At 47.2% G+C, this 27,590-nt stretch overlaps 1 protein-coding gene across 2 annotated transcripts in view; it reads right to left on the bottom strand.

Moving 5' to 3' along the window:
- fry (microtubule binding protein furry) overlaps positions 1-27,590 on the bottom strand; it is a 64,860-nt gene that overhangs the window by 21,226 nt on the left and 16,044 nt on the right. The window contains exons 4-6 of one of the 2 annotated variants that reach the window (XM_075890963.1): positions 10,462-10,758; positions 7,228-7,383; positions 3,014-3,204 (exon numbers count right to left, since the gene is read on the bottom strand). In XM_075890963.1, the coding sequence (XP_075747078.1) occupies positions 3,014-3,204; positions 7,228-7,383; positions 10,462-10,758 (644 nt within the window). The remainder of the gene's footprint in view (positions 1-3,013; positions 3,205-7,227; positions 7,384-10,461; positions 10,759-27,590) is intronic. The other variant, XM_037412621.2, reaches the window with a different exon arrangement.

The following is a 27,590-nucleotide window of genomic DNA, read 5'->3' as shown; positions in this document are numbered from 1 at the left end:
AAAATATTAGTGTACAATGCTCTTTTTCTTCACACTTACACTACTGTCATCTGGTCCGGTCTACAGGCTCTAAAGCATCTCTAAAGAACCTGGTCGTGTTACAAAAAAATGCCTTGCGATGCGTTGAAGGTGTATCCTATAACGCACACAATGCTTCAATATTTGCAAAATATAGAATTTTAAGAATTACCTGTTATAACGAATACCAGCTTTTGTCAGCTTTTAAATCAGAAATACGCAGAGGAAGTATCTTTTTACGCACCTTGGCTACCTTGCAACCAAATCCTGCCAGTCGCGTTACTCGGTGTACGAAGACTTGGCACGTACCTTGTCCTCGCACAAACTATGGATTTGAAACACTACGCTACCGCCTTCCAAGTGTGATGAACAAATGGAAATTAACAACAAATAATCTGCGTATATAGTCTAAAACTGAAATGTTGAATCGGATGTGCTGATTGTGTTGCAAATGAATGTTGGGTGACTTCTGTAAGGGTATTCAGTTTTTATTCTTTCATACAGTGCTTTGTAATGAATATTTTCGTATGTATTTCAGTGTTGTCATTCTATTATTTGCTGTCATGGGCCACATGCGTGTTTCTTTTTGTATTGTCGCTTTCCGCTGCCTGTAATTTTTGTAAATTTGTAGTTTAGATTTTTGTCTGGGTGAAGGGGCCAGTCAAGCTGTGAAATGCAGCTTTTTTCCCTCTGCACCAAACCACGTATACAGTGTATTTTCGTGTACATGTGATGTGGTTAAATAAACTCAAACTCAAATAGCCATCAGCCCAACACTGACGTCCTACGCTTACCTTTTGAGGGCTCCTGTTGAGCGACGAACGCTATCGCTACGCCCGCAACATCCACAAGCTTTGCGTATGGTATTCTACCTCTCGAGTGTTTGCTTCCACGTTTTGTGTCTCAAATAAATCTTGTCTTGTGTTGAACCTCTGCTTTTACTGTTGAGGTAAGTTTTAATTAGTACTTCTTAAAGCTTGCTGTTAGTCGCTGGTGTGAGAATCCCAATTCGCGGCCACTTCGTTTTCTTTTTCGCTCCGTACGTTTTCGTGGAAAGTTTTCCCTGCGTAATTCTCGCACCCCCCAACTTTGCATCGGTTTTCCGTCAAAAAAAGTGCGAGGATTATGCGAGTAAATACAGTAAAGGGGCCCCGCAACACATTTTGAGCATGGCCAGAAAACGCTGACGATCAGCAGTCGAGGCTACCGAGAACACGCGAGCCAAATATTATAGCGCAGCACGGGGCCTGCAATTCACAATCAATTCTAAAGGTCAGCAAAAAATTTCTCTCTTCTCTTGGCAAATGACGCCACAAGCTCAAAAATAACTAGTCACTATCATTGTGTCAGCCATTGGCTGATTTGAACATAGCGCGCTCGGTCGTTAATGGGGCCGCCGCGGGAGGCCATGACTTCTTCACACATAGGTGCGCAATCGCTCTGAAAAAGCTGTGTATTCGAGGAAAAAAAGAAAAAGCGCTCAAGGTCACGAGGTGCACGTGACAAATTTTTTCTCCATGCCATCCCTCCCTTCTCAGCTTTCAGCGTTTTCATTGGCACGAGAAGAGACAATGCAAGTGCAGCACGCGACAAATCTTTGCAAATCTGCTCGTACTGGACAGATTCTAGAGCTTTTTGTCGCAATGAATTCATGAGGCAATGAGCTCCTTTAGTGAATTCATTCTATGGCTACTTGAAAAAGTGTGGCTGGGTTCCTTTAAATAAACATACTACCCTCAAATCTATTTGTCATTTTTTAAGCTTAATAGCTTGTTATGACAGCTTATATGCTAAGGATGATAAATTTTAAGATGTTATGTATTTTACAGGTCATCACTTGCACTCTACAGAAAGTCAAATCCTGCTACTACTCAAAGTTGTTTCGACTTCTTTTGAAGAAAATTTCAAATTTCAATTTCAATAAAAAAAATATTGTGTAGATTATTTAGGCAATGATACATATGGACATTTTTCTTTATATATCATATTACTATTCGAATTAGATTAGAAATTATTTTACCAAACTTTCTATTCACTTAGAACCTTAAATTCACTATTCACACAAGCCTACTTTTTTCTTAAAGACTATCATAAACTGCCGTCGACTACCACTCATTTCTGAAGAAAATAGAAGGAAGAAAACAGCAGACTGACAGCAGATAACCGAGGCAAAGTGGTGTTGCTAGAACACTGTAGGCCTTGCCTTGCCCAACGGTGCCGCTGCTGATGCTTATGATGGCAATAGACGCTTTCGACTTCAGCTGCCCATTTTTGATTTCCATATTTTTTTTCTGCTAATGATTGATGTATAAGACAAGGGTTGACATTTCATTGGTTTTTTAAAAACAAATTCGACCTATATTCCATTATTTTTTATTTATTTTGTACAATACTGCAGACGGCTTATATGCTAAGTATAATAAATGATGGTTTATATGCTAAGTATAATAAATTTTAGAATGTTATGTATTTTACAGGTTATCACTTGCATTCTACCGAAAGTCAAATCCTGCTACTACTCCAATTTGCTTCGGCTCATACACTTTCACTCCCACATAAAAGATATGACATGCTGGGCAATGTTATCAATTTGGACTTCATATAAAACATCACCCCGAAGCCAACAGCTAAAAAGTGCCGAGAGTGTCCATATATAATTGCTATCCCAATAAATGTCAAAACGTAGCAGCCTACGCCACGAATCCAACACATAAAATTATTTTGTCCTTGCGAAGGCTGAAAGAAAGCCTTTTATTGATGTAGCATAAAGCACAATGCTGCCCAACCTTAATCATTTAAGATAATAAATGTGTGGCCTTAAAGAAGAAGTATGCCACTTATTGTGCCTGAATGCTCGTTCCAGCACTGCTCAAGCAAAAAGAGAAAAATGTGTTTAAAATACAACGAAAGTAAAAAGATGTCTCGCTTTGGGCTTATAGATTATGCAGACACACTATTGTGTGCAAAACGATGGAGTATGCAAGGAACCACGCACCTGTGAAAGCCTACCACAGGCAGTGAGCTTTCAGGAAGGAACTCGGACAGTGGTGCATAGTAACCGCCATACTCTGGCATCGGCAAGGGATGCGGCTGAGGCGTCTCTGGCTTTGCTTCTTGTTCGGCAGCCCGACGCAGTAGGGCAAAGTTGTCCAGCACTTCTGGCTCCTCATCTGGTTGGGAGTCCTGCTGACAACAGAGGTAATAAAAAGTTTTTTTCAAACTATGTGCGAACCGCCAGTTTACAATTGGCAGCTGGCATATAGTTAATCAAGCAGGGTTCACGGCCGATACCAAATGTGTTCACGAGAGCATGGGTGTGCACTAAAAGTGACTGATAAGTAGTGTTGTGTGAATATTTTACATTTCAAATCTTTTTTAAGGGGGGACACGGGTCTTAGAAAAGTAAAAAATGGCCAAAAAATCGATTTTGAGAAAAACGTATTTTTCGAATCTTTGAACCTATAAGCACCTCTCCTCAAATTATTAACGCTAAATTCGATAAAGAAATAGGTTAAAATCTATTTTCAAACCATTACGGGAGTCGCAAAACAACCCGCAAAACAGAAAATTTGTTCGAACTTCCAGCGTGCGCCGCCAGCGAAGCAGCCGGCGGATCGGCGCCATCTTGGGCTTGTTTTGAAGCTGGTTCCTTTGTGCGCGTTTTGCTGGCTCTCAAAATGGCGTAGCTCCAACACAACGACTGCCCTCCCCCGTTTTGCGAAGCCGTCTGCCGGACCGCTGATTGGTTAGAGCGCGCGCGCGCCGGCGAGCCCCCCCGTCTCGCACTTACCATTGGCTGGCGCGGCGGCGCGGCCACGGTTGCTCACTCTTTTTTTTTGTTTGTTTGGTTTTGCTCCGTCGGCGCCTGCTCTCGTGCGTGTTATCTCGTCTGCTACCCGCTCGTGTACCGACGTCGCCGACGTATACGTCTTTCTGCATTTCGCCGGCATGGCTTGGGAAGCTCGCCTGAAGAAGAACACTCGTCAAGCTTTCGGCAGGAAACGAAAGCAAGCGTGGAATGCGCGGCAGAAGGGAGCGGCCTGCGCGCCGTCGAGAACGCCGGAGATGGCCGAGGCAGCGCATTCTGACGACAACGGGCTGTTGGAAATGCCTGTTATTGCGAGGCAGAACATTCAGACGACGACTCGCTGGCGCAAGTGCCTGTTATTGCCAGAATCCTAGTGAGAGCTTACACGCGACAATTTGGCAACAAGTCCCCAAGACCACCCATGCCTCACTGCGCAGCGTAGAAAGAGCAGTGGCTGAAGCCATCAGCCACTTTAATCAGGGGGCCACAAAGAGCAATGAAGCAATTGCTGAGAAGCTAGGCTACAGTGCAGGAAATCTCTTCATGCGTCGTAGCCTTGAAAAGGATAAAACTAGGCTTCACAAATCGCGGAGGGAGCACCTGCAGAGCAGTTCAACAAAGGCAACACTTGCAAAGCGACATAAGCCTGCAAGAGACACTGCATACAGCCCTGGCATGCTGTAGAATCGTAAGGATGTCTGGGACAAAAATGTGTGTTTTACTTGAAATAGTGTTTTATGTATAAAAGGGCGATGTTTTTATATATTACATGTGTCTTCCTTTGGTTTTCAGTGCACTAGAACAGCCACAAAGTTGTAGACTGGGTTCCTTATACTGATTCAACGGCCAGTACACAGTTTTTAAATGAGCTGTGGCAAATATTTTGGGAAGGTGCATTGACACATTTGGTACAGCCATACTCACATAATGTAGAGCTATACAACGGTGCCATTTTTATTGCTCTAGCTTCACTTTAGCAAAGGTTACAGTTATTAGAAACTTTAAATGCATTTTTCTCAGTTCGATGTTTTTGTGCACCACACTAAACCTTAGGGTGGTGCACAAAACCTTAGGGCGGTGCCTTTTTCTTATATGTTACTGTTGATTGAGAATGACAAACTTGGTATCATTTTATTTGTAATAACATTACTTATGGGGTGATGCTATTTTGATTACTCTAGAAGCATACTGTTAATTACAATTATGGATAGTAATGAGCGAAAATTGAACAGAATATCCATTGTAAGTGCTGGTCTGTTTTCTTATCTATATAATGCCTAAAAATTAATAAAAATAGCATCACCCCATACAGAAAGCCCTCAGCATTGGGGCTATGCATTTATTTTTTGGATCTGGCTTGATTAAGTTGCCAAAAAGCCCCCAATGAAGTGCATAATTAATTAAATTACAGATGTTAATATCTTTTTATCCACTGAAGCTATTTCAGAAACAATTACATATTTGAAATCAGCATGAAAAACTGTCCAAGATGGTGAGGTTTGGTCAAGATTGAGCCAAAAACAGAAAAAAAATTTTAAAGACCCATGTCCCCCCTTAAAATAGTGTTTGCTATTCGATTCAATTTACATTGAAATTTTACTATTCGAACTTCCCGAAGACAAATACAGTCGACAGGGCTGTATCCAGAATTTTTTTTCGAGGCGGGGGATGTGTAGAATGGTTAACTTTGGCAACTGTTAGTCGATGTGAAAGCATGTGAATACTTTAGTATCACCCAAAAATATAAAGCATGAAAAACTTTCATAGGGTGTCCGAACCCCCTCAACTCTCCCTAGTTACAGCCTAGACGGTCGACGTCAGAGTGGCAGTATCCCCTTCAGATTCTTAATATGCTTCATCCCATCACACACTCGTATTGCGGCAAAAGTGCCTTTCAGGCTCTGCTACATTTGCAAATTTTTTGACTCGAGAAAATGCTGGTTCCAACAGGGAGATAATAAGATGTAGCAAAGGCGGGGTTTCAAGTAATGCTGTTTTGGACCTGAAATTTGGGTAGAAAGTTAGAAAAATCGGATGCCAAAAATCTTTGGCATCCAATCTTTTATATGCTCTTATACGTTGACTTCTATGAGCCAGTATCCCAACCCGGAATAGAAGGGAGCTAACATTGTCCACCCTATCAATTGGGCTTCCACAGAAGTTGAGGGAGCAGGGGAGGCTGAGAAATCACATCTTTGCCTTTCGCGTGTGAAGTGTTGTCGCAAGACATTGGTTGCAACGAATCATGTAAATAAATACAATGCAGCCTCTGCATTGCCACAATCTTGATAAGACAACTATGAAACACCACACCGCCCAGCGCTTCACCAACCTAGCCAAAAGAAACACTTTCCTGTGATGTCTCATAAGAATGTGTTTAGAAATCCTCTCTTTTTTTCTGCAATTTCACATCGAAGTACATTCAAACCTTGATATAATAAACATGGATACAATGAATTATTGGTTCTAACGAAGTAAATGAAGAATAGTCTTGTCACAGATACAGCACTACAGATAAATATTTATAACAAATTTTTGTATATATAGAGAAGTTATCTTGGGAGCAGATGTGACTGTTAAAATCAGGTGTGAGTGTATTCAAAAAACATTTGATTCACTTTAATATTCGAATTCGCTTTGCACCCAAAATGTTTCTATTCGCACAGCTCTACTGACAAGTCTACTGGCAGGCATTGAAGCTGCTTCGAATGTGGCTATGATGAATAGAATATTTGAGTAGAATAAGAAAGTGTGAATTTATTTTCAGACTGCCTGATTTTTCAGACAATTTCGCAGTCCCTAGGGAGTCCAAAAAAATCAGACGTGACTGCACATCTTCAATGGCCTTAATTTTGCAAAGTATGAGAGTACCCAATATGCCATTATTCATCATTCCGTGGAGAAGCAAAATAACTGTAATAGATATGTAAGACATTATGTTCACTTTGTTGATGCTGTGGCTGACGATAAAGAATTATGGCTAAGGCCTTTGACGTAGAAGGCAAGTGTTAGACCACTCATCCATTATGCAATTTGCATAGTTTAATGCCTGGTGTTGTTTTACTCTTCTAACGTGCCATATTACATCTGTCAATGACTTAATGTGATTATTTGCCCAAGAGTATGCCTGTAGTACAGGTCTTTCTGCAAAAGAGCTTGAAGCACTGGGCTGGCTTTTTGGTAGAATACTCAGCTGCCAAACAGATGGCCTGTGTTTAAGTACTGCTCGATCCTGGATTACTTTTTCAGAGTTGTGCACGAAAGTAGTTACACACACTGGCGACAGTGGCCAAGGCTGACAATTGTGTCACCGAATCAACTGCTGTTGTGATCGCATCACTGTTCTTGCAGCAAAAGCTGGAGAGCATCAGTGAAAGCACTTATGCGAAAAACTTTCTTACCCTGGGCTCGTCAGTAGACAGCAGCATCGAGCGGTCTTGTCGCGACCGGTCGCTAGAGTTGCTCCGCAGAGAACCACCTCGACACTCGTTTGACCCGTCCTCCGTGCTGCGTCTCTTGGTGTGCAGTGTGCCACGTTCCTGGCCAACATCTGGGGCCTGCCACGAAATGGCACGACAAAAATTGCAACCTCGCATGGGCAGTTAAAGTGACAGAAAGCTCAGTCGTATGACGCAAACATCTCAGCACATTTGCATATTAATTTCTATGTCGTACCTATGGTAGACATGCCTTGCTCTTTTGTGCAGTGACTATTATGTACAGTCAAAGGCACTCACAAAGGCCAGCCGATCTAGCAAACAAAGCAGAGCTCTGAATGTCTTATCCCCTGATAAACGATAAGGAGTAATTATTTTTTACCTTTTTATTGTAGATAGTGGGTGTTCATCTATATAACAAGCACAATGAACAGCAATTATTTTTGTGCTATACGCACAGGACAGCAATACCAAAGTGGTTCATTGATCACTTTGCAACAGAAGCTTTCTGAATAGGCTTTGACAAAAGCTTTTTTCACAGCTACGTTCCACGTGAGAAAAAATGAATGTGAAAAAAGTGAGACAACTTATTGGCAGGCAGCAATATGTAACGTCATAAATACGTGGCGATGCTGTAACGAATTTCAATGTGTCAGCAAATGAGACAGCATTCCAAGTTGCACCAAATTTATGAATAGAAAACCGAGAGTACAAATACACCATGTAACGCTGGCACCACAGGTGCAAATATTGTTGAAAGTCACAAACAATAGAAATATTTCATGAATGTTTACCTAATGTTTTCAGCCAGAAGTATATATCAAATAATATACTCCGAATAATTATATATAAATTATTAAAACTAGCTTGATGCATAGCCAGCAATTACTATTGGGACCATAAAGGATGACCGTACAATGAACTCTGGCATCACGTAGCAGAAAAGTTGACACTGGCGCGATTACCTACAATATTAACATTTGCATTAAAGAAGCAGGATTTTTATTGCACTTACGCCAATAAATAACTGTACGTACACAAAATGTTACACATGAGCAGAAAGAAAGAAAACTTAAATTCAGGAACTTTGTGCGCCATTGCTATGATAGGATTATGAGCCACACTATAGTGCGAAATGCCAGATTAATTTGAGCAGCTGAGGTTCCTTAAAAGGAGACGTGGGTCGAAAAACGCGAGTTTTCTTCCAAATTATATTTTTTTTTTATTTTCACCTGTTTTGATAAGATTAGTACCTCTACTGTTATGAAAAAAAAAGTACAGGTCGAGACTTGACTAGAAATGCTATAAAATTGCATCTAAAGAGCACAAGGTGCCTGTTAAAAGGTCCAAAGTATGCAGTCTTCGAGCACCTTGCTGCTGATGATGCTCTGCCGCTCGCCATTGTTGATCGCATGAGCCAAAGAGTCGAGCCTCACTCTTCAAATAACAACAGTTTCCCTCGCTGATGCAGTGCGAGAAATAATAAAAAGAAGCACGCTTCTGAGCATTTTTTGAGCGCCGCGACTGGCTTATCACGAGGTACGGATCGGGGACCGCCATTGGCCGCTGCGCGCCTGTATGTGCTACGAAGCCTATTTGCGGGGCCCATGTCTTGTCGAGCAGCGCAGCTGAACAATGTTTTTCTCGTGTAATTATCTCCATTATTAATGAAAAAAGCCATTGCTCGCACGAGAAAGCCGTTGTGCGGCGTCCTGTGTAGGAATAGGCTGTTGTTGGTTTGCGGCAGTTGTTGGCTTGCAAAAGCCAATGCATCAAAAGTCATTCACACCCGTCAGCCGGAAAGTTCGTGATGCAGCTATGGATGACGTTAGCGCCAATCTTACGAGGTCGAAGGAACCTAGAGCGGACGACATTGCCATTATGTACGACGGTATGTGGCACAAACATGGCCGCAAAATGGCATGACACTAGACTTAGTTTAGATTTCGCAGTCCTATCAAACGTTTTCCTAGCTTGCAGTTGACACAAGGCTCTGCCAGATGGAGTGGATGTTTGGCAAGTGTTTCATGGCCCTGTCTGTGAGCGAAATGTCTGTAAGGAGTCGGCTCGAAAAAGTCAAGAGACACAAACTCATGGTGTTGGCGTATTTTAGTGGAAGTGGCTATTACAAGAAGCATTGTTCTTTTTGGTGTGCAAATTTTATCAATTTTAATGATATGTTTCATAAATAAAAACTAAATTTTAACTTTAAAACTCGTTTTTCTCAAAACACAAATTTTGCCATTTTTTTCTATGTGCCCCTCCTTTCTTGGCCACTTTTAGTGATTGGATCTGCATGAAATTTTGACCAAATTTTTTCCAAGTAAGAAAAATACAATTATCTAGTTTAAATTTCAATATTTTATTGTATAATAAAAAATTGTATGTAAATTTTTACTAGGCTAGGTGAAATATCAACTTTTTACGTCTATTATTTTTCATGCCTATTACATATTTTGTACGTGCCTGCTAATTATTTATTTGCTTTCTACACTTTATTTGAAACATTATGAACTATGAATGGTAAAAAATTACGGAAGTTTAGGGATGAAAAGAGGGGGGGCAAAAGGGTCAAGGTTTTTACTTTGTCATGTTGCTGAGCTAAAAGTATGCAACTTGCAAGAAAACTAATTATATATTTGAAATCACCATAAAAAGTTCCATATACAAATGAAGTTTCATTGCTCCAAGGTGAATATAAAAAAAAAGTGTCTTCGAGTAGGATCTCCCCTTAAAGTGCAACTAAATCTATAGGCGTGTGTTTGCATTTTAAGTGCCATCAAAATGTAGCTGCCATGGTCAGTCGAAGCCACGTCCTCCAGTTTGGCAGCTCACTATCTTATCTGCTAAGTTACTATGGCAGGTATTAGAAAAAAAGTAAGCAAACAATGACTCAGTCAAGCAGTGAGATCTTGGAGTCCAGTTGGCAAGAAATTTATTTGCGAGCGTAAACTGCACTGAGGACAGGACTGTCTTGTCCCCGGCGCGGTTCAAGCTCACAAAATAATGAGTCACTTTTACACCAATATATGCTCCAAGTTTCAATCTAGCCATTTAAAGTAACGAATAGAAAAATATAAAATATAGAAAGTCAGAGTACGTGCGTTCTGTTTGCCTTCCTGCAAGGCTGTGACCTGTACTGCCACGCCCTCTCCCTTTCACACGCACGCCTGGTTGGTTGCCCGTTTACAAGCATACCTGGTTGCCGTCATCTGAGTGGCTGCTGCTGCCCTTGCGGGCGCTGGTGAGGCGAAAGAATGGTGGCGTCTCGGTCCGTTCAACAGAGAAACCCAGCGTCTCGGCCAGCTGCATCTCGGCGAGGAGGGCATCCAGCAGCCGATCAGGGCAGGCACGCCCCATGTGTAGTGCCACGCGCTTCGCCGATGGGAGAAGCTCTCCGGGGGCCAAACCAGCCACGATTAGAAGGTACCGCACAATCACTCGCAGATTGGAGGCCCCACTGCAACACAGCAGGGCCCACAGTTCTTCCATCTCCTGTAGGGAATGAGCGACAACAGCACAAAACCACCTGTGAGATTGTTAGCTCGTATTTTTTTGTAAACTAACAATTCTCATGAATAGGGGAGTTTGAGACTCACTGGTGAAAACAAGCACGAATACGAAAACCATACTTCCCAATTTCTAAACAACCTGAACTATAGAGATTGTGGGGGGTTCACCTAATAAAAGAAGTAAACACACGGAGAGACAGAAAGGATAGCCTAGTTAGTGCATTAAATCACACACACATATACACACACACACACACACACACATTGTAGAGAAGCCTCCGAACACTGAAGTGTGAAAAGGACGCCCGTCGCGCTGAGAGTCCGTGCTTGATTGTTACTGTCGCCATTGTGTACGCTCCCTGTGTGCCGGCTAATAAACGCCCTAACGAATTGGTGGAGAGTGCTACGATCCCCTTCGATGCCCTTGGAACTACGATCACATACCCTGCCATCTACCATGTCCCACGACGCCTCTCAGCAAACGCCTCCTCCTGTGTCGCCTTCTTGTCTCGGTGTCCCCAGGATCCGCGATCCACCCAATCCACCCATCTTCACGGGTGCCGATGGCACTGACGTGGAAAACTGGCTCGCCATTTACGAGCGCGTGAGCGTCCCCGACAAATGGGACAAGGACGGCAAGTTGAGGAACTTCGTGTTCTACCTTGCGGGAGTTGCAAGTTTGTGGTACAACAACCACACGTTCGATTTTGCAACCTGGTCCAATTTGAAGACCGCTATCACACACGTTTTTGGCCACCCTGCCGTTCGTAAGCTGCAAGCCGAGCAGCGCTTACGCGAACACGCTCAGCAGGCCGGTGAATCATTCACCAGTTACATCGAAGATGTCCTGAACTTGTGCAAGAAATCCAAAGACAGCATGTCGGAATCAGACAAGATCTGGAACGTCATGAAAGGCATTGACGATGATGCCTTCTTGATGTTGCTTGCCGAAAACCCACGCACAATGGCTGAGGTCATCACGCCGTGCCAGAGCTACGAGGAGCTCCGCCGGCAGCGTTCGATGAGCCGTCGCTCCACACCACAAGATGCAGGGCTTGCTGGCTTGGAGGCGAGCTGTGATCAGGTGGTGCTGCTGGCAGACCTCAAGTCCTTTATATGTGAGGAAATCACGCGCCAGTTCTCTCTCCTGGCCTTTGCCCACCCACCGGCTGTTCAACAATTGGCCACTACCATTCTTCCACCCATCAGCCGAGCGATTGAGCAGGAAATAGCGGAGGTCATGCCTGCGTACCACCCACAACAACTTCCGACCCCTGCGCACCCAAGTTACGCCTAAGCGGTCGCCAGGCCGCCTCCAGTCGTTCAAGCGCCCGCCCCACTTACTTACGCCAAAGCTGCCGCACGACCTCCGTCCTTTGCAACGGGTATGCCAGCTACGTATGTTGATGCGACCGCTCAGACTCAGCTCCAGCACACCCTGCAGCCTTTCCAGTCACCATTACATCCGTCGGCTCTTGCGACATGGACAACACCTACCCCGGCGAACCGATGGCGCACACCCGACAACCGGCCCATGTGCTTTTCCTGCGGTTACGCTGGCCACGTAGCACGTTATTGCCCTCGCATACAGATGCCCCCTATCTCATCGCCTGTTGCTGGCCAGATCAACCGTCCCTATCACGACGAAACGCCATCTATGCCACCGCCGTCTCACCTAGCTCCATCTCCTTGAAGGTCATCATCTCCACGACGTCATTCCCCGTCCCCCATGCGACCAAGTTCAGCTGCTCACGAGCGGAAAAACTAGTCGTCGCAGTCCCTGAAGCAAGTGCTGTGACGCTATCGCATTGTGAAGCCCTCAGAGCCACCCATCTAATGTCATTGACGTGCTTGTGGACGGTGAATACATCTGCTCTTACTGACACTGGAGCTGCCGAATCAGTTATGGACGAAAACCTTTGCCGCTTCCTTCGAAAAGTGACGACGCCAATTTCTGGGTAGTCCCTTCGTACCGCTAGTTTGCATTGTATTCATCCTACAGCAGAGTGCACAGCTCGCATTTTCGTTCAGGACATTCTGTATGTCGCCCAATTCATCATCATTCCTTTATGCTCTCATGACGTCATCCTGGGATGGAATTTGCTCTCCACAACAACGCCGTCATTCATTGTGCCGCCGCCGAAATTGAATTCTCACTCTTCTCGCATTTGACGCCAGAAGACAGTCCCTCGACACTGAGCAAGATTCTCATGAAAGACGATACCACGGTGCCTCCAAGCTCGACGACGGGTGTATCAGTCTACTTCGCCGGTCTCTCCGATACAATTGTACTCGTTTCACCATGCGATCGTGCTTGCAGAAAGAAAGGATTGCTAGTACCTTTCGCGACCGTGCAAATCACCCAGGGCCACGCCGCTATTTTTGTGACCAACCCATCCATCCCCGTACACTGTTAACTTGGTTCGAGGGGAATGTCTCGGCAGAGTGGAACCAGTCGAAGACGCACAAGTCCTGGACGTACCCGATGACTCGCGTTGTCCCAATTCGCGTACCATGAGTGCTGTTTCCACTTCTGATCCATCATCTCCTGGTGTATTTGGCCCCTACATTGATGACAACCTTGCGGCAGTACAGCGTTCCCAGCTTCTGGACCTGTTGCAAGAATATTGTTCTTCTTTCGATATCGGGCGAAGTTCTTTCGGTCGCGCGCCCACTGTTACACATTGTATCGACACTGGTGCCCATACATTATTACGGCAACGTCCATACCGCGTGTGGCCTGCTGAACGTCGGGAAATTAACGAGCAGGTTGACGATATGCTCCGACGTGACGTTATTCGGCCCTGGGACAGTCCATGGGCGTGTCCTGTTCTTGTTGCGAAGAAGGATGGTTTTGTGCGGTTATGTGTGGACTACAGAAGGCTCAATAAGATCACTCGCAAGGGTGATTACCCACTGCCACGCATCGATGACGCAACTGACAGCCTTCGCGGATCCGAATTTTTTTTCTCCTCTCGATCTGCGCTCGGGGTACTGGCAAGTACCCATGGCTGATGATGCTCGACCGAGGGCTGCCTTCATCACACCCGACGGCTTGTATGAATTCAACGTTTGGTCTATGTAATGCACCTGCAACCTTTGAGCGTATGATGGACACCGTTCTGCACAACTTGAAATGGCACATGTACTTGTGTTACCTCGATGACTTTGTTGTCTTTGCTCCAGATTTCTCCACGCATCTCCACTGTCTGAAAGAAGTTTTCGCACGTGTGAGCAATGTCGGCTTGCAACTAAATCTGAAGAAGTGCCGCTTTGCAGCATGGCAACTCACCATCCTAGGGTACGTCGTGTCCAAGGATGGCATACTTCCTGACCCAGCCAAGCTTCGGGCCGTGGCCGAATTCCCCAAACCTGCGTTCGTCGAAGAATTGCGTAGTTTCATGGGCCTGTGCTCATACTTCCGACGCTTCATATGTAACTTTGCCACGATCATATCACCTCTGACGAAGCTCCTTAGAAGTAACGGGCCCTTCAATTGGTGGTCGTCCGAGTGCGACGACGCGTTCACGAAGCTCTGCCATTTGTTGATGTCTCCTCCCATTCTTTGCCACTACGACCCTACGGATCCAATGGAGATGCACATGGACGCCAGCGGTGTAGGCCTCGGCGCAGTCCTGGCGCAGCGCAAATCTGGATTCCCTAAGTATATCGCGGCATATGCAAGCCGTACGCTCACGAGAGCCGAGACAAACTACACCGTCACAGAAAAAGAGTGCCTGGTGATCGTCTGGTCTCTTACAAAGTTTCGACCTTATGTGTATGGTCGCCCATTTGATGTCGTCACCGACCATCATGCACTATACTGGCTGTCATCATTGAAGGATCCCTCAGGACGTCTCGCCCGTTGGGCTCTTCGCTTACAAGACTACGACATCCGCGTGCTGTACCGCAACGGATGCCAGCATGCTGACACCGACGCCCTCTCGCGCTCCCCTCTGCCTGAAGATGACGTGCTCTGCTCAGTATCATCGGTTGCTGTTTCTGCTATTGATGTTGACATCATCGCTACCGAACAGCGAAAGGATAATTGGATCACCCTGCTGATCGCCTTGCTCTCTGATCCGTCCACAACGCCATCCACGCGTGCCTTGCGCTGTCGAGCTCACCATTTCGCCATTCGTGACGGCCTCCTACACCGACGCAATTACGACGCAGATGGCCGGCAGTGGTTACTCGTGATACCCCGCAGTCTGCAATCGGAGATATGTGAATCCTTCCATTCTGATCTGCAATACGCACACTCTGGGGTATTCAAAACCTACCATCGCATTTGATAACGCTACTTCTGGCGCGGGATGTACCGCTACGTGCAGCAGTTCGCTCGCTCCTGCCTCACTTGCCAACACCCCAGACCGTCAGCGCACACGTCGCCAGCCGGTCTGCAACCGTTACCTTGCCCTGACCATCCGTTTGGGCGCATAGGTATCGATTTGTATCGACCACTTCCTCTGACGTGGGCTGGTAACCGCTGGGCCATCGTCGCCGTAGATCATTTAACGCGATACACCGAAACCACCGCTCTCCCTGCGGCTACTGCGCGTGATCTTGCATCCTTCTTACTGCATCGATTCATACTGTGCCACGGTCCACTCCAGGAGCTTCTCAGCGATCGAGGCCGTGTCTTCTTGTCTGAAGTCGTCGAAGCCATTTTTACGGAGTGCCATTCTGTCCATCGCAAAACTACTGATTACCACCCGCAGACGAATGGTCTCACTAAACGCTTTAACTGCACCCTCGGCCACACGCTTTTGATGTACGTCGCTGCCAACCACACGAATTGGGATACTATACTGCCCTTCGTCACCTACGCCTACAACACCACCCCTCAGAGCACGACCGGTTTTTCACCCTTCTTCTTGTGTACGGAAGGCACCCGTCACACACCATCGACACGATACTCCCGTACACACCGGATCCATCTGAGGGTGCACCTATTTCTGAGACAGCCAGGCTTGCTGAAGAGTGACGCGAGCTTGTCAAGACTTTTACAATGCATGAGCGAGAGCGGCAGAATTCATGATGGCTCCGCCACTTCTGAGCCCACGTTCCTTCCTGGTTCCCTTGTATGGCTCTCGATGCCGACCTCTGTAGCTGACCTTTCTTCCAAACTACTCCCGAAATATGAAGGCCCCTACCGTGTCATCGAGCGCACATCTCCAGTCAACTATCTGATAAAACCAATTAAACAATCTTCGGACATGTGCCGTCGCGGGCGTGACATAGTCAATGTGGACCGCCTGAAGGCTTTCTATGACCTGCTCATAGTCACAAGCTGTTAGGTCGCCAGGAGGCTCCCTCTTCGACCCCCGGGGTAATTGTAGAGAAGCCTCCGAACACTGAAATGGGTCGAATTCTCAAGTTTTTTCTAGGGGGTCTACCCAAAAAGGGCGCCGCTCGCGCTGAGAGTTCGTGCTTGGCCGTTACTGTTGCCATTGTGTATGCTCGCTGTGTGCCGGCTAATAAATGCCCTAACAATATATATTGTAAAGAAGCTTCCGAACACTGAAATTGGTGGAACTCTCAGGTGCCTTCTAGTGGGTCTACCCAAAAGGGATGCCGCTCGCGCTCAGAGCCCGTGCTTGGCCGTTACTGTCGCCATTGTGCTTGCTCGCTGTGGGTCGGCTAATAAACGCCTTAACATTTTGGTGGAGAGTGCTGTGCCCTTCAAACATCTTCGGTTCACATTCGATGCCCTTGGAGCTAAGATCCCGTACCGTGCCTTCAACCATGCAACAAGACGCCGCCCAGCAAACGCTTCCTCCTGCGCCGACGCCATGTTCCGGTGTCCCCCGCATCTGCGACCCACCTGTCTTCACCGGCGCGGATGGCACCGACGTCGAGGACTGGCTCGCCATGTACGAACGCGTCAGCGTCCCCAATCATTGGGACGAGGCAGGTAAACTCGGCAACCTGGTTTTATACCTCGCGGGTGTGGCCAGCATGTGATATAACAACCACGCGTCTGATTTCGCAACCTGGTCCGATTTTAAGACCGCCATCACCAACGTTTTTGGCCGCCCTGCCGTTCGTAAGCTGCAAGCCGAGCAGCGCTTAAGCGAACGCGCTCAGCAGGCCGGTGAATCATTCACCAGTTACATTGAAGACGTCCTGGACCTATGCAAGAAATCCAACGACAGCATGTCCGAATCAGACAAGATCCGGAACGTCATGAAGGGCATTGCCGATGATGCCTTCACGATGCTGCTTGCCAAAAACCCAGGCACAGTAGCTGAGGTCATCACGCTGTGCCAGAGCTACGAGGAGTTCCGCCGGCAGCGTTCGATGACCCGTCGCTCCACACCACGAGATGCAGGGCTTGCAGGCTTGGAGGCGAGCTGTGACCAGGTGGCACTGCTGGCAGACCTCAAGTCCTTCATACGTGAGGAAATCGCACGGCAGTTCTCTCTCCTGCCCTTTGCCCACCCACCGGCTGCTCAACAATCGGCCACTACCATTTTCCCCCCCATCCGCCGAGCGATTGAGCAGGAAATAGCGGAGGTCATGCCTGCGTACCACCCACAACAGCTTCCGGCTCCTGTACCCCCAAGTTACGCCCAAGTGGTCGCCAGGCCGCCTCCAGTCGTTCAAGCGCCCGCCCCACTGACTTACGCCGAAGCTGCCGCACGACCTCCATCCTTTGCAGCGGGTATGCCGGCTACGTATGTTGACGTGACCTCTCAGACTCAGCTCCAGCACCCCTTGCAGCCTTTCCAGCCACCGTTCCATCCATCGGCTCTTGCGTCATGGACAAGACCTACCCCGGCGAACCGATGGCGCACATCCGACAACCGGCCCATTTGCTTTGCCTGCGGTTACGCCGGCCACGTAGCACATTATTGCACTCGCGTACAGACGCCCCATATCTCGTCGCCTGTTACTGGCCAGATCAGGCGTACCTATCACGAGGAAACGCCGTCTCTGCCACCGCCAACTCGCCTAGCTTCATCTTCTCGTAGGTCACCGTCCCCACGACGTCGTTCCCCGTCCCCCATGCGGCCAAGTTCAGCAGCTCACGAGCGGGAAACTAGTTGTCGCAGTCCACGAGGCAAGGACTGCGATGCTATCGCACTGTGAAAGCCCTCAGAGCCGCCCATCTAATGTCATTGACGTGCTTGTGGACGGTGTTCACGCATCTGCTCTTATTGACACAGGAGCTGCAGTATCCGTTATGGACGAAAAATTTTGCCGCTTGCTTCGTAAAGTGACGACGCCAATTTCTGGATTGTCCCTTCGTACCGCCGGTTTGCATCGTATCCATCCTAAAGCAGGGTGCACAGCTCGGGTTGTCGTTCAGGACGTTCTGTATGTCGCCCAATTCATCATCATTCCCGCATGCTCTCATGACGTCATCCTGGGGTGGGATTTTCTCTCCCGCAACGACGCCGTCATCCATTGTGCCGCCGCCGAAATTGAACTCTCCCCCTTCTCGCATTTGACGCGGAAGACAGTTCTTCGAAAGTGAGCAAGATTCTCGTGAAAGACGATACCATAGTGCCTCCAAGCTCCACGATGGGTGTATCTGTGTACTGCGCTGGACTCTCCGACACAATTGCACTCGTTTCGCCATCCGACCGTGCTTGCCGAAGGAAAAGGTTGCTAGTACCTTTCGCGACCATGCAAATCACCCAGGGCAACGCCTCTATTTTCGTGACCAACCCATCCCCGTACACTGTTACCTTGGTTCGAGGGGAATGTCTCGGCAGAGTGGAACCAGTGGATAACGCACAAGTCCTGGATGTACCTGATGACTCGCGTTGTCCCAATTTGCGTACCATCAGTGCTGTTTCCACTTCTGATTCATCAACTCCTGATGTATTTGGCCCTTACATTGATGGCAACCTCACGTCGGTACAGCGTTCCCAGCTTCTGAATTTGTTGCGAGAATATCGTTCTTCTTTCGATGTCGGGCGAAGTTCTCTCGGTCGTGCGTCCGCTGTTATGCATCGTATCGACACTGGTGCCCATCCACCATTACGGCAACGTCCCTACCGCGTGTCGCCTGCTGAACGTCGGGAAATTAACGAGCAGGTTGATGATATGCTCAGACGCGACGTTATTCGGCCCTCGGACAGTCCATGGGCGTCTCCTGTTGTTCTTGTTGCGAAGAAAGATGGTTCTGTGCGGTTCTGTGTGGACTACAGACGGCTCAATAAGATCACTCGCAAAGATGTTTACCCACTGCCGCGCATCGATGACGCAATTGACAGCCTTCACGGAGCCGAATTTTTTTCTTCTCTCGATCTGCGCTCGGGGTACTGGCAAGTACCCATGGCTGATGACGCTCGACCGAAGACTGCGTTCATCACACCCGACGGCTTGTACAAATTCAACGTCATGCCGTTTGGTCTATGTAATGCACCTGCGACCTTTGAGCGCATGATGGACACCGTTCTGCGCAACTTGAAATGGCACACGTGCTTGTGTTACCTCGGTGACGTTGTTGTGTTCGCTCCAGATTTCTCTATGCACCTCCAACCGTCTGAAAGAAGTTTTTGCACGTGTCAGCAATGCCGGCTTGCAACTAAATCTGAAGAAGTGCCGCTTTGCAGCACGGCAACTCACCATCCTTGGGTACGTCGTGTCCAAGGATGGCATTCTTCCTGACCCAGCCAAGCTTCGGGCCGTGGCCGAATTCCCCAAACCTGCGTCCGTCAAAGAACTGCGTAGTTTCGTGGGCCTGTGCTCATACTTCCGACACTTCATACGAAACTTTGCCACGATCATATCACCGCTGACGAAGCTCCTTGGAAGTAACGGGTCCCTCAATTCGTGGTCGTCTGAGTGCGACGACGCGTTCGCGAAGCTCCGCCATGTGTTGACGTCTCCTCCCAATCTACGCCACTACGACCCTAAGGCCCCGACGGAGGTGCACACAGACGCCAGCGGTGTAGGCCTCGGCGCTGTCCTGGCGCAGCGCAAACCCGGATTCCCTGAATATGTCGTAGCATATGCAAGCCGTACGCTCACGAGAGCTGAGACAAACTACACCGTCACGGAGAAAGAGTGCCTGGCGATCGTCTGGGCTCTTACAAAGTTTCGACCGTATTTGTATGGTCGCCCATTCGATGTCGTCACCGACCATCATGCACTATGCTGGCTTTCATCATTGAAGGATCCCTCAGGCCGTCTCGCGCGTTGGGCTCTTCGTTTACAAGACTACGACATCCGCGTGCTGTACCGCAACGGACGCCAGCATGCTGACGCCGACGCCCTCTCGCGCTCCCCTCTGCCTGAAGGTGATGTGCTCTGCTCGGTATCCTCGGCTGCTGTTTCTGCCATTGACGTTGACATAATCGCTACCGAACAGCGAAAGGATAATTGGATCGGCCCGCTGATCGACTTGCTCTCTTATCCATCCGCAACGCCATCCACGCGTGCCTTGCGTCGTCGAGCTCGCCATTTCACCATCCGTGACGGCCTTCTACACCGACGCAATTACGACACCGATGGCCGGCAGTGGTTACTCGTGATACCCCGCAGTCTGCGGTCAGAGATATGTGAATCCTTTCATTCTGATCCGCAATGCGCGCACTCTGGGGTATTCAAAACCTACCATCGCATTCGGCAACGCTACTTCTGGCGCGGGATGTACCGCTACGTGCAGCAGTTCATTCGCTCCTGCCTCGCTTGCCAACGCCACAAACCGTCAGCACACACGTCGCCAGCCAGTCTGCAACCGTTAACTTGCCCTGAGCGTCCGTTTGGGCGCATAGGTATCGATTTGTATGGACCACTTCCTCTGACGTCGGCTGGTAACCGCTGGGCCATCGTCGCCGTAGATCATTTAACGCGATACGCCGAAACCGCCGCTATCCCTGCGGCTACTGTGCGTGATGTCGCATCCTTCCTACTGCATCGATTCATACTGCGCCACGGTCCACCTCAGGAGCTTCTCAGCGATCGAGGCCGTGTCTTCTTGTCAGAAGTCGTCGAAGCCATTCTCACAGAGTGCCATTCTGTCCACCACAAAACTACTGCTTACCACCCGCAGACGAATGGTCTCACCGAATGCTTTAACCGCACCCTCGGCGACATGCTTTCGATGTACGTCGCCGCCAACCACACGAATTGGGATACTATACTGCCCTTCGTCACATACGCCTGCAACACCGCCCCTCAGAGCACAACCGGGTTTTCACCTTTCTTCTTGCTGTACGGAAGGCACCCCTCACACACTATCGACACAATACTCCCGTACACGCCGGATCCATCTGAATGTGCACCTATTTCTGAGACAGCCAGGCTTGCTGAAGAGTGTCGAGAGCTTTCCAAGACATTTACGACGCATGAGCAAGAGCGGCAGAAGAGTATTCGTGATGGCTCCGCCACTTCTGAGCCAACGTTCCTTCCTGGTTCTTTTGTATGGCTCTCAATCCCGACCTCTGTAGCTGGCCTTTCTTCCAAACTACTCCCCAAATACGAAGGCCCCTACCGTGTCATCGAGCGCACATCTCCGGTCAACTATCTGATCGAACCAATTGAACAAACTTCGGACATGCGCCGTCGCGGCCGCGACATAGTCAACGTGGAGCGCCTGAAGGCTTACTATGACCCGCTCATAGTGACAAGCTGTTAGGTCGCCAGGCGGCTCCCTCTTCGACCCCGAGGTAATTGTAAAGAAGCTTCCGAACACTGAAATTGGTGGAACTCTCAGGTGCCTTCTAGTGGGTCTACCCAAAAGGGATGCCGCTCGCGCTGAGAGCCCGTGCTTGGCCGTTACTGTCGCCATTGTGCTTGCTCGCTGTGGGTCTGCTAATAAACGCCTTAACAATATATATATATATATATATATATATATATATATATATATATATATATATATATTGTAACGTCTTCTTTCGCCGTTGCCTTCTTCCGAGCAGGATGTCCTTGAGGAGGTGCTTACATGCTATGCGGGAGTTTTTGATTTCGCTCAAGACAAGCGTTGTTCCATGTTGCCCGAATCCCGTATGTGCACCACAGCATCAACATGGGAGATGCTACACCGATACGCCAGAAACCCTATCGTGTATCCCCGTCAGAGAGTAAAGTGATCGCCGACCAGGTCAACGACATGCTGCAGAAAGGCGTTATTCAAGAGTCAAGCAGTCCCTGGGCAGCTCCTGTTATATTGGTAAAAAAGAAAGACAACTCTTGGCGACTTTGTGTCGACTACCGCCGTCTCAACGCCGTCACAAAGAAAGACGTGTATCCGCTACCACGCATTGATGATGATGTTGATTGTCTGCACTCGACTGCATACTTTTCGTCCGTCGACCTAAGGTCTAGGTACTGGGAAATACCAATGCATCCGTCTGACAAATAGAAGACTGCTTTTGTCCCACCTGACAGGTTATTTGAATTTAACGTTATGCCGTTTGCCTTATGTACTGCCCCAGCTACCTTCAAGCGATTCATAGACTCCATCCTTCACGGTCTCAAATAGGAGATATGTATGTGTTATCTCGATGATGTAATTATTTTAGGCAAGGCATTTCACAAGCACAACCATCGGCTTAGCGTTGTTCTAGATTGCGTCAAACAAGCTGGTCTCGTTTTAAACACAAAGAAGTGTCATTTTGGTGAGCATCAAGCCCTTGTGCTCGGATATCTAGTCGACAGGTACGGTATATGGCCAGACCCGCAAAAGACCAGTGGTGTCCGATACTTCAAGCAACCAACGTCTGTGAAGGATCTCCGTAGGTTTGTGGGCCTGTGTTTTTATTTCCGCCGGTTTATCAAAGAATTCGCCCAGCTTGCTCACCCTCTGACTGAGTTGCTCCGCAAAAACACCCCCTTCCGATGGACCGTTGAGTGTGAAGCTGCTTTCGAGCAGCTGAAGTATTTGCTTACTTCCGGGCCCCTCTTGCGCCATTTCGACCCGGAGGCACTCACGGAACTGCATACAGATGCTAGTGGTATCGGTGTTGGTGCCATGCTAGTTCAGTATCACGACAGCCGCCAGCACGTCATGGCGTATGCAAGTCGTACTTTGACTAAGGCGGAGAGGAATTATACGGTCACCAAACTGGAATGTCTTGCGGTTGTCTTCACCGTCCAGAAGTTCAGACCTTATTTGTACGGCCGGCAATTCGAGATTGTCACAGATCATCATTCTCTTTGTTGGCTCGTCGGACTACGCGACCCAACTGGCCAGTTGGCTCGTTGGGCCTTACGGCTTCAAGAATATACCTTTTCTGTGACCTACAAGAGTGGTCGATTTCATGCAGATGCAGCTGCTTATCTCGTCTTTCATTTCCGACTGTGGATGCTGATGATGATGATTTCGATAACTACTTGGCTGCAATCTCATCCAACTTCCCAAATTTGGACGTCTTCTGTCACGAGCAACAGTGTGACCCTTCCCTGAAACCAATGATTGATGTGGCTCATAGCTCTAAACGCGCCACGCTATTCGTGTTTCATGACGCCCTACTATATCGCAAGAATTACTTGAACCATGGTTCCACACTACTCCTCGTCATGCCAGAATGCCTGCGTCTTGCGGTATTCCAAACCATGCACGATGACATCACGTCTGGGCACCTCGGATTTGCCCAAACGCTTCACCGTATCCGACAACGTTTTTACTGGCCTCGACTCTGGAAGACCACCAAGCACTACGTCGCAAGTTGTGATGTCTGCCAACGCCACAAACAACCTACCGCGCCATTGGCCGGCCTACTGCAGCCGGTTAAGCCACCAACATCACCATTCGAAAAAGTTGGCATAGATTTACTGGGCCCTTTCCCCAAGTCTACCACCAGCCGCCGCTGGATTATTGTGTGCGTAGATTACCTGACGCGGTATACTGAAACGATGGCGCTTGCTTCAGCCACATCATCTGATGTGCCATGGTTTCTTCTGCACTCTATCATACTCCGTCACGGGGCCCCTCGTGTGGTGATAAGTGATCGCCGCCAGCAGTTTACCGCTGACGTTGTCGAAGAGTTGCTACGGCTTTGTGGGTGTCAGTGTCGGCATTCCACGCCATACCACTCTCAGACCAACGGCCTCACTGAGCGCACCAATCGTACCATCATCAACATGCTTTCAGTGTATGTCGCAGCGGATCACAAGAACTGGCATGCCGTATTACCTTTTGTTACATACGCCTTTAATACCGTGAATTTTGAGGTCACAGGTTATACGCCTTTCTTTCTTCTCTATGCTCATCATCCCCAAAGTTTCCTTGACACCATACTTCCTTTTTCGACGATCGAAAACACCAGTGTCACGCAGACTTTGTGTCGCGCCGAAGAAGCTCGTCGACTTGCTCGCCTCCGAACTCTTTCCGCCCACGCTCGCGCGAAAGACCGTTAAGACGCAAAACACCCGCCTGTGACTTTCACTACAGGTGATTTTGTCTGGCTGTGGATGCCCGTTCGAAAGAAGGAACTTTGCCAGAAGTTCCTTTCCAAGTAGTCAGGACCATTCGTCATTACTCAATGCCTAAGTGAAATCACTTACATTGTTGCGAAAGTGACAGCTCAGAACCGGCGTTCGCGTAAGACGCAAATAGTGCACATTTCCCGATTGAAGCCCTACAACAACCGATCGCTTCTGCTCGCTCAGTGAGCTTCGTCTTGCCCTGAGGAAAATGTAACGCGGACTGGAAGAGCGAGAAAGAAGAAGAGGTAGGACGCTCTCGAGCAATGGCGATTCGGCAGTGACGGTTGAGCGCTGGCATTATCAGTGAAAGTAAACCCATCACATCTAAAACAATATATATATATATATATATATATATATATATATATATATATATATATATATATATATATATATATATATATATATATATATATATATATATATATATATATATATATACATATATATATATGAAAGGCTTATGTGCAGAAGAATAACTTGGGTTGCCGCAAGGTTATAAGTATAAAAGTAGAAGCGCTTTCACAGAACAACTTGTTTATTTAGCCGACGTTTCCACGGGAGCCCCGTCTTTTTCAAGGCATAATACTATTTACACATTTTCGTGTCTTCTTATATCTTCTCGAGACAGGAGAGAAGGGGACAGAAGAAAAATATTAACAACAAACAAAGAACAAAAAAAGAAAAAAGGTGGAAGAAACGTTACAAAGAAGCAAGAAAAACATGGCGGGATTAGGAAGGAACAGGAACTCAACAAAGAAACAAAGGCAAACGTAAACTACAAAACAAAAATTTGCTATTAACTTTCACGAGCAGCCCACCTAATATAAACAAAGTCCTAAGAAAACACTTTAACGTATTAGAACAGAGCGTGCGGCTATCCAAAATTTTCCCTTTTCCTCCTTGTTTGGTATACAGGCGGCCTAAAAGTATAAGGGATCATTTGATAAATTCAAAAATAGGCATGAAACCTTAAACAGGGTGTTGCCCTTGCGAAAAAAGCAGATGCAAAGTATGCAAACACAGGCAGACAACGACAGTGGTGGAAAGCACCCACTCGGATTTTAAGCACAGGATAAGAGGTGCACTGGACTGCGACTCGGATAACGCCATATATCTTCTGAAATGTGGGGCACGTAACATGCAATACGTGGGCCAGACAGGCACACCGTTTAGAATTAGATTCAACAACCATCGGGCACATGTACGTTCCCTGCCAGGCCTTCCACTTTCAAAACACAGTACATTAAAAGACCACAGCTTTGATGACATCAGAGTTACACTATTGGAAAGCAATTTTCGAACAATCAGAGAGCGGGAACAACAGGAATCTTACTTTATCTACAAATTCAACACGATAAAAAACGAAATAAATGACCACCCAGGCACTCTGTCAGCGTTAGGATCACTAAAAGACGCAAACGCCCCTCTTTAATCACTACTCTGCCCCCAGCCTCCCATTACAAAAATAATATTACCCCCTAACAAAGCTTTTAGTGTACACATCTGACAATAGAGAAATGGTTTGCCACTTCAAGCACAGCTGGAACGCACAGATAAGTGGTCCCGGATGTCGTACAGTTCGCCCCCCCCCTTTTTTTTTTCTTCTTTACCTTCACTGACAGGAGCCTATGCAAATAATCAATATTGATAGTGGCGTCAATTTTTACAGCATGCATATCTGCCGTCTGCTGCTGACGTTTGAATTGGGCTGACAGGCCTGTCAAGCTGCTTGTATGCAGCTTTTGTCGTCAGCCTTTCAATGTATTCACGATAAATAAATAAAGAATACCTCACCTTAAACAATTACCGGCTCTTTCATATCTTCCAATGCCACCAACATGCACTTGAAGTGCTTAAGCTCTCCCCACCAATTTGTCGTAAACTTCAAACGAGGGCAAGTTGCCAGCGGATTGAACCGGAGGGTGAAATACAGAAACAGTGGTCAAAATGTCCACTTGGAGAAAGGGTGGGTGCTCGGGAGGTATTGTTGACAAAGATGGCATAGCTCCCATGCGTTCGCCTTTGTTGAGTTCCTGTTCCTTCCTTATCCCGCCATGTCCCTCTTGCTTCTTTCTAACGTTTCTTCCTCCTTTTTTTCTTTTTTTGTTCTTTTTTGTTAATATTTTTCTTCTGTCCCCTTCCCTCCTGTCTCGAGAAGATATAAGAAGACACGAAAATGTGTAAATAGTATTATGCCTTGAAAAAGACGGGGCTCCCGTCGAAATGTCGGCGGAATAAGCAAGTCGTTGTGTGAAAGCGCATCTACTTTTATACTTATATATATATATATATATATATATATATATATATATATATATATATATATATATATATATATATATATATATACAATGCCTTTCAAATATATTATGTCCTGTCATCTAATGAGTGGCCTTGTAAGAAAAAAACAGATGGTTATTAAACAGACTTACAGACTTTACCAATTCAAAATGCTTTCTAAGCAGCCAATGGATTCTGTGTATAAGGGCAGCTTCACTGCAGCAAAATCTAATTGTTTTCCCTCTTGCATTTGTCTTTCTTCCAGTGGACATCAATACATGCTGCTATGCCTTATATTTACAAGGAGGCGAATATTAGAACTTTCAGATATTTTTCTAATAGTGTTTGCTATTCGATTTGATTCCCACTGAAACTTGAAACTGAAAGTGCAGCGATGGCATAGTGGTTAGAGCATCCCCCTCGCATGCAAAAGGTCCGTGATTCAAATCCCGGTGCCGCGCAGTTCCCAACCGCATTTTTTTTTTTTAAATCCGCGTGGTGATGAAACTGCATTAAGAGGCCTGGGGTGTGGCTTCACCGGTAACCACCGCCGGGAACACACTCCCTCACCAGAGAAGGATTGGCCACCCTGGTGCAGTATCTGGCCGCTACCTCCCACATGCATACGTCAAATAACTCACGGCCCACAGTCCCCAGCAGCTGCAAAGCAACTGACCACGGCGGCGGTCACATCTGTAACGCAGCAGAGGGTGCTAAGAATCTCTGGATCCGGACAGGCCGCCATTGGAACCTGAACTTGGCAACGTTTAACGCTAGAACCCTATCTAGTGAGGGAAGTCTAGCTGTACTATTCGAGGAGCTAGAGGGTGTTAAATGGGATATAATAGGGCTCAGTGAGGTTAGGAGGACAGATGAGGCTTATACAGTGCTACAGAATGGGCACGTCCTTTGCTATAGAGGCTTGGCTGACAGAAGAGAACTGAGAGTGGGGGCTCCTAATTCACAGAAACATAGCTGGCTACATAGAAGAATACTATAGCATTAATGCAAGGGTGGTAGGTATCGTAATTAAACTGAATAAAAGATGCAAGATGAAGGTGGTACAGGCTTACGCACCTACATCCAGCCATGAAGACGCTTCAGTTGAAAGCTTCTATGAAGCCGTGGAATTGGCAATGA

The sequence above is a fragment of the Rhipicephalus microplus genome, chromosome 1 (genome assembly GCF_043290135.1).
Source record: "Rhipicephalus microplus isolate Deutch F79 chromosome 1, USDA_Rmic, whole genome shotgun sequence".
Taxonomy (NCBI): domain Eukaryota; kingdom Metazoa; phylum Arthropoda; class Arachnida; order Ixodida; family Ixodidae; genus Rhipicephalus; species Rhipicephalus microplus.
This window is presented reverse-complemented; position numbering and strand designations above follow the sequence as displayed.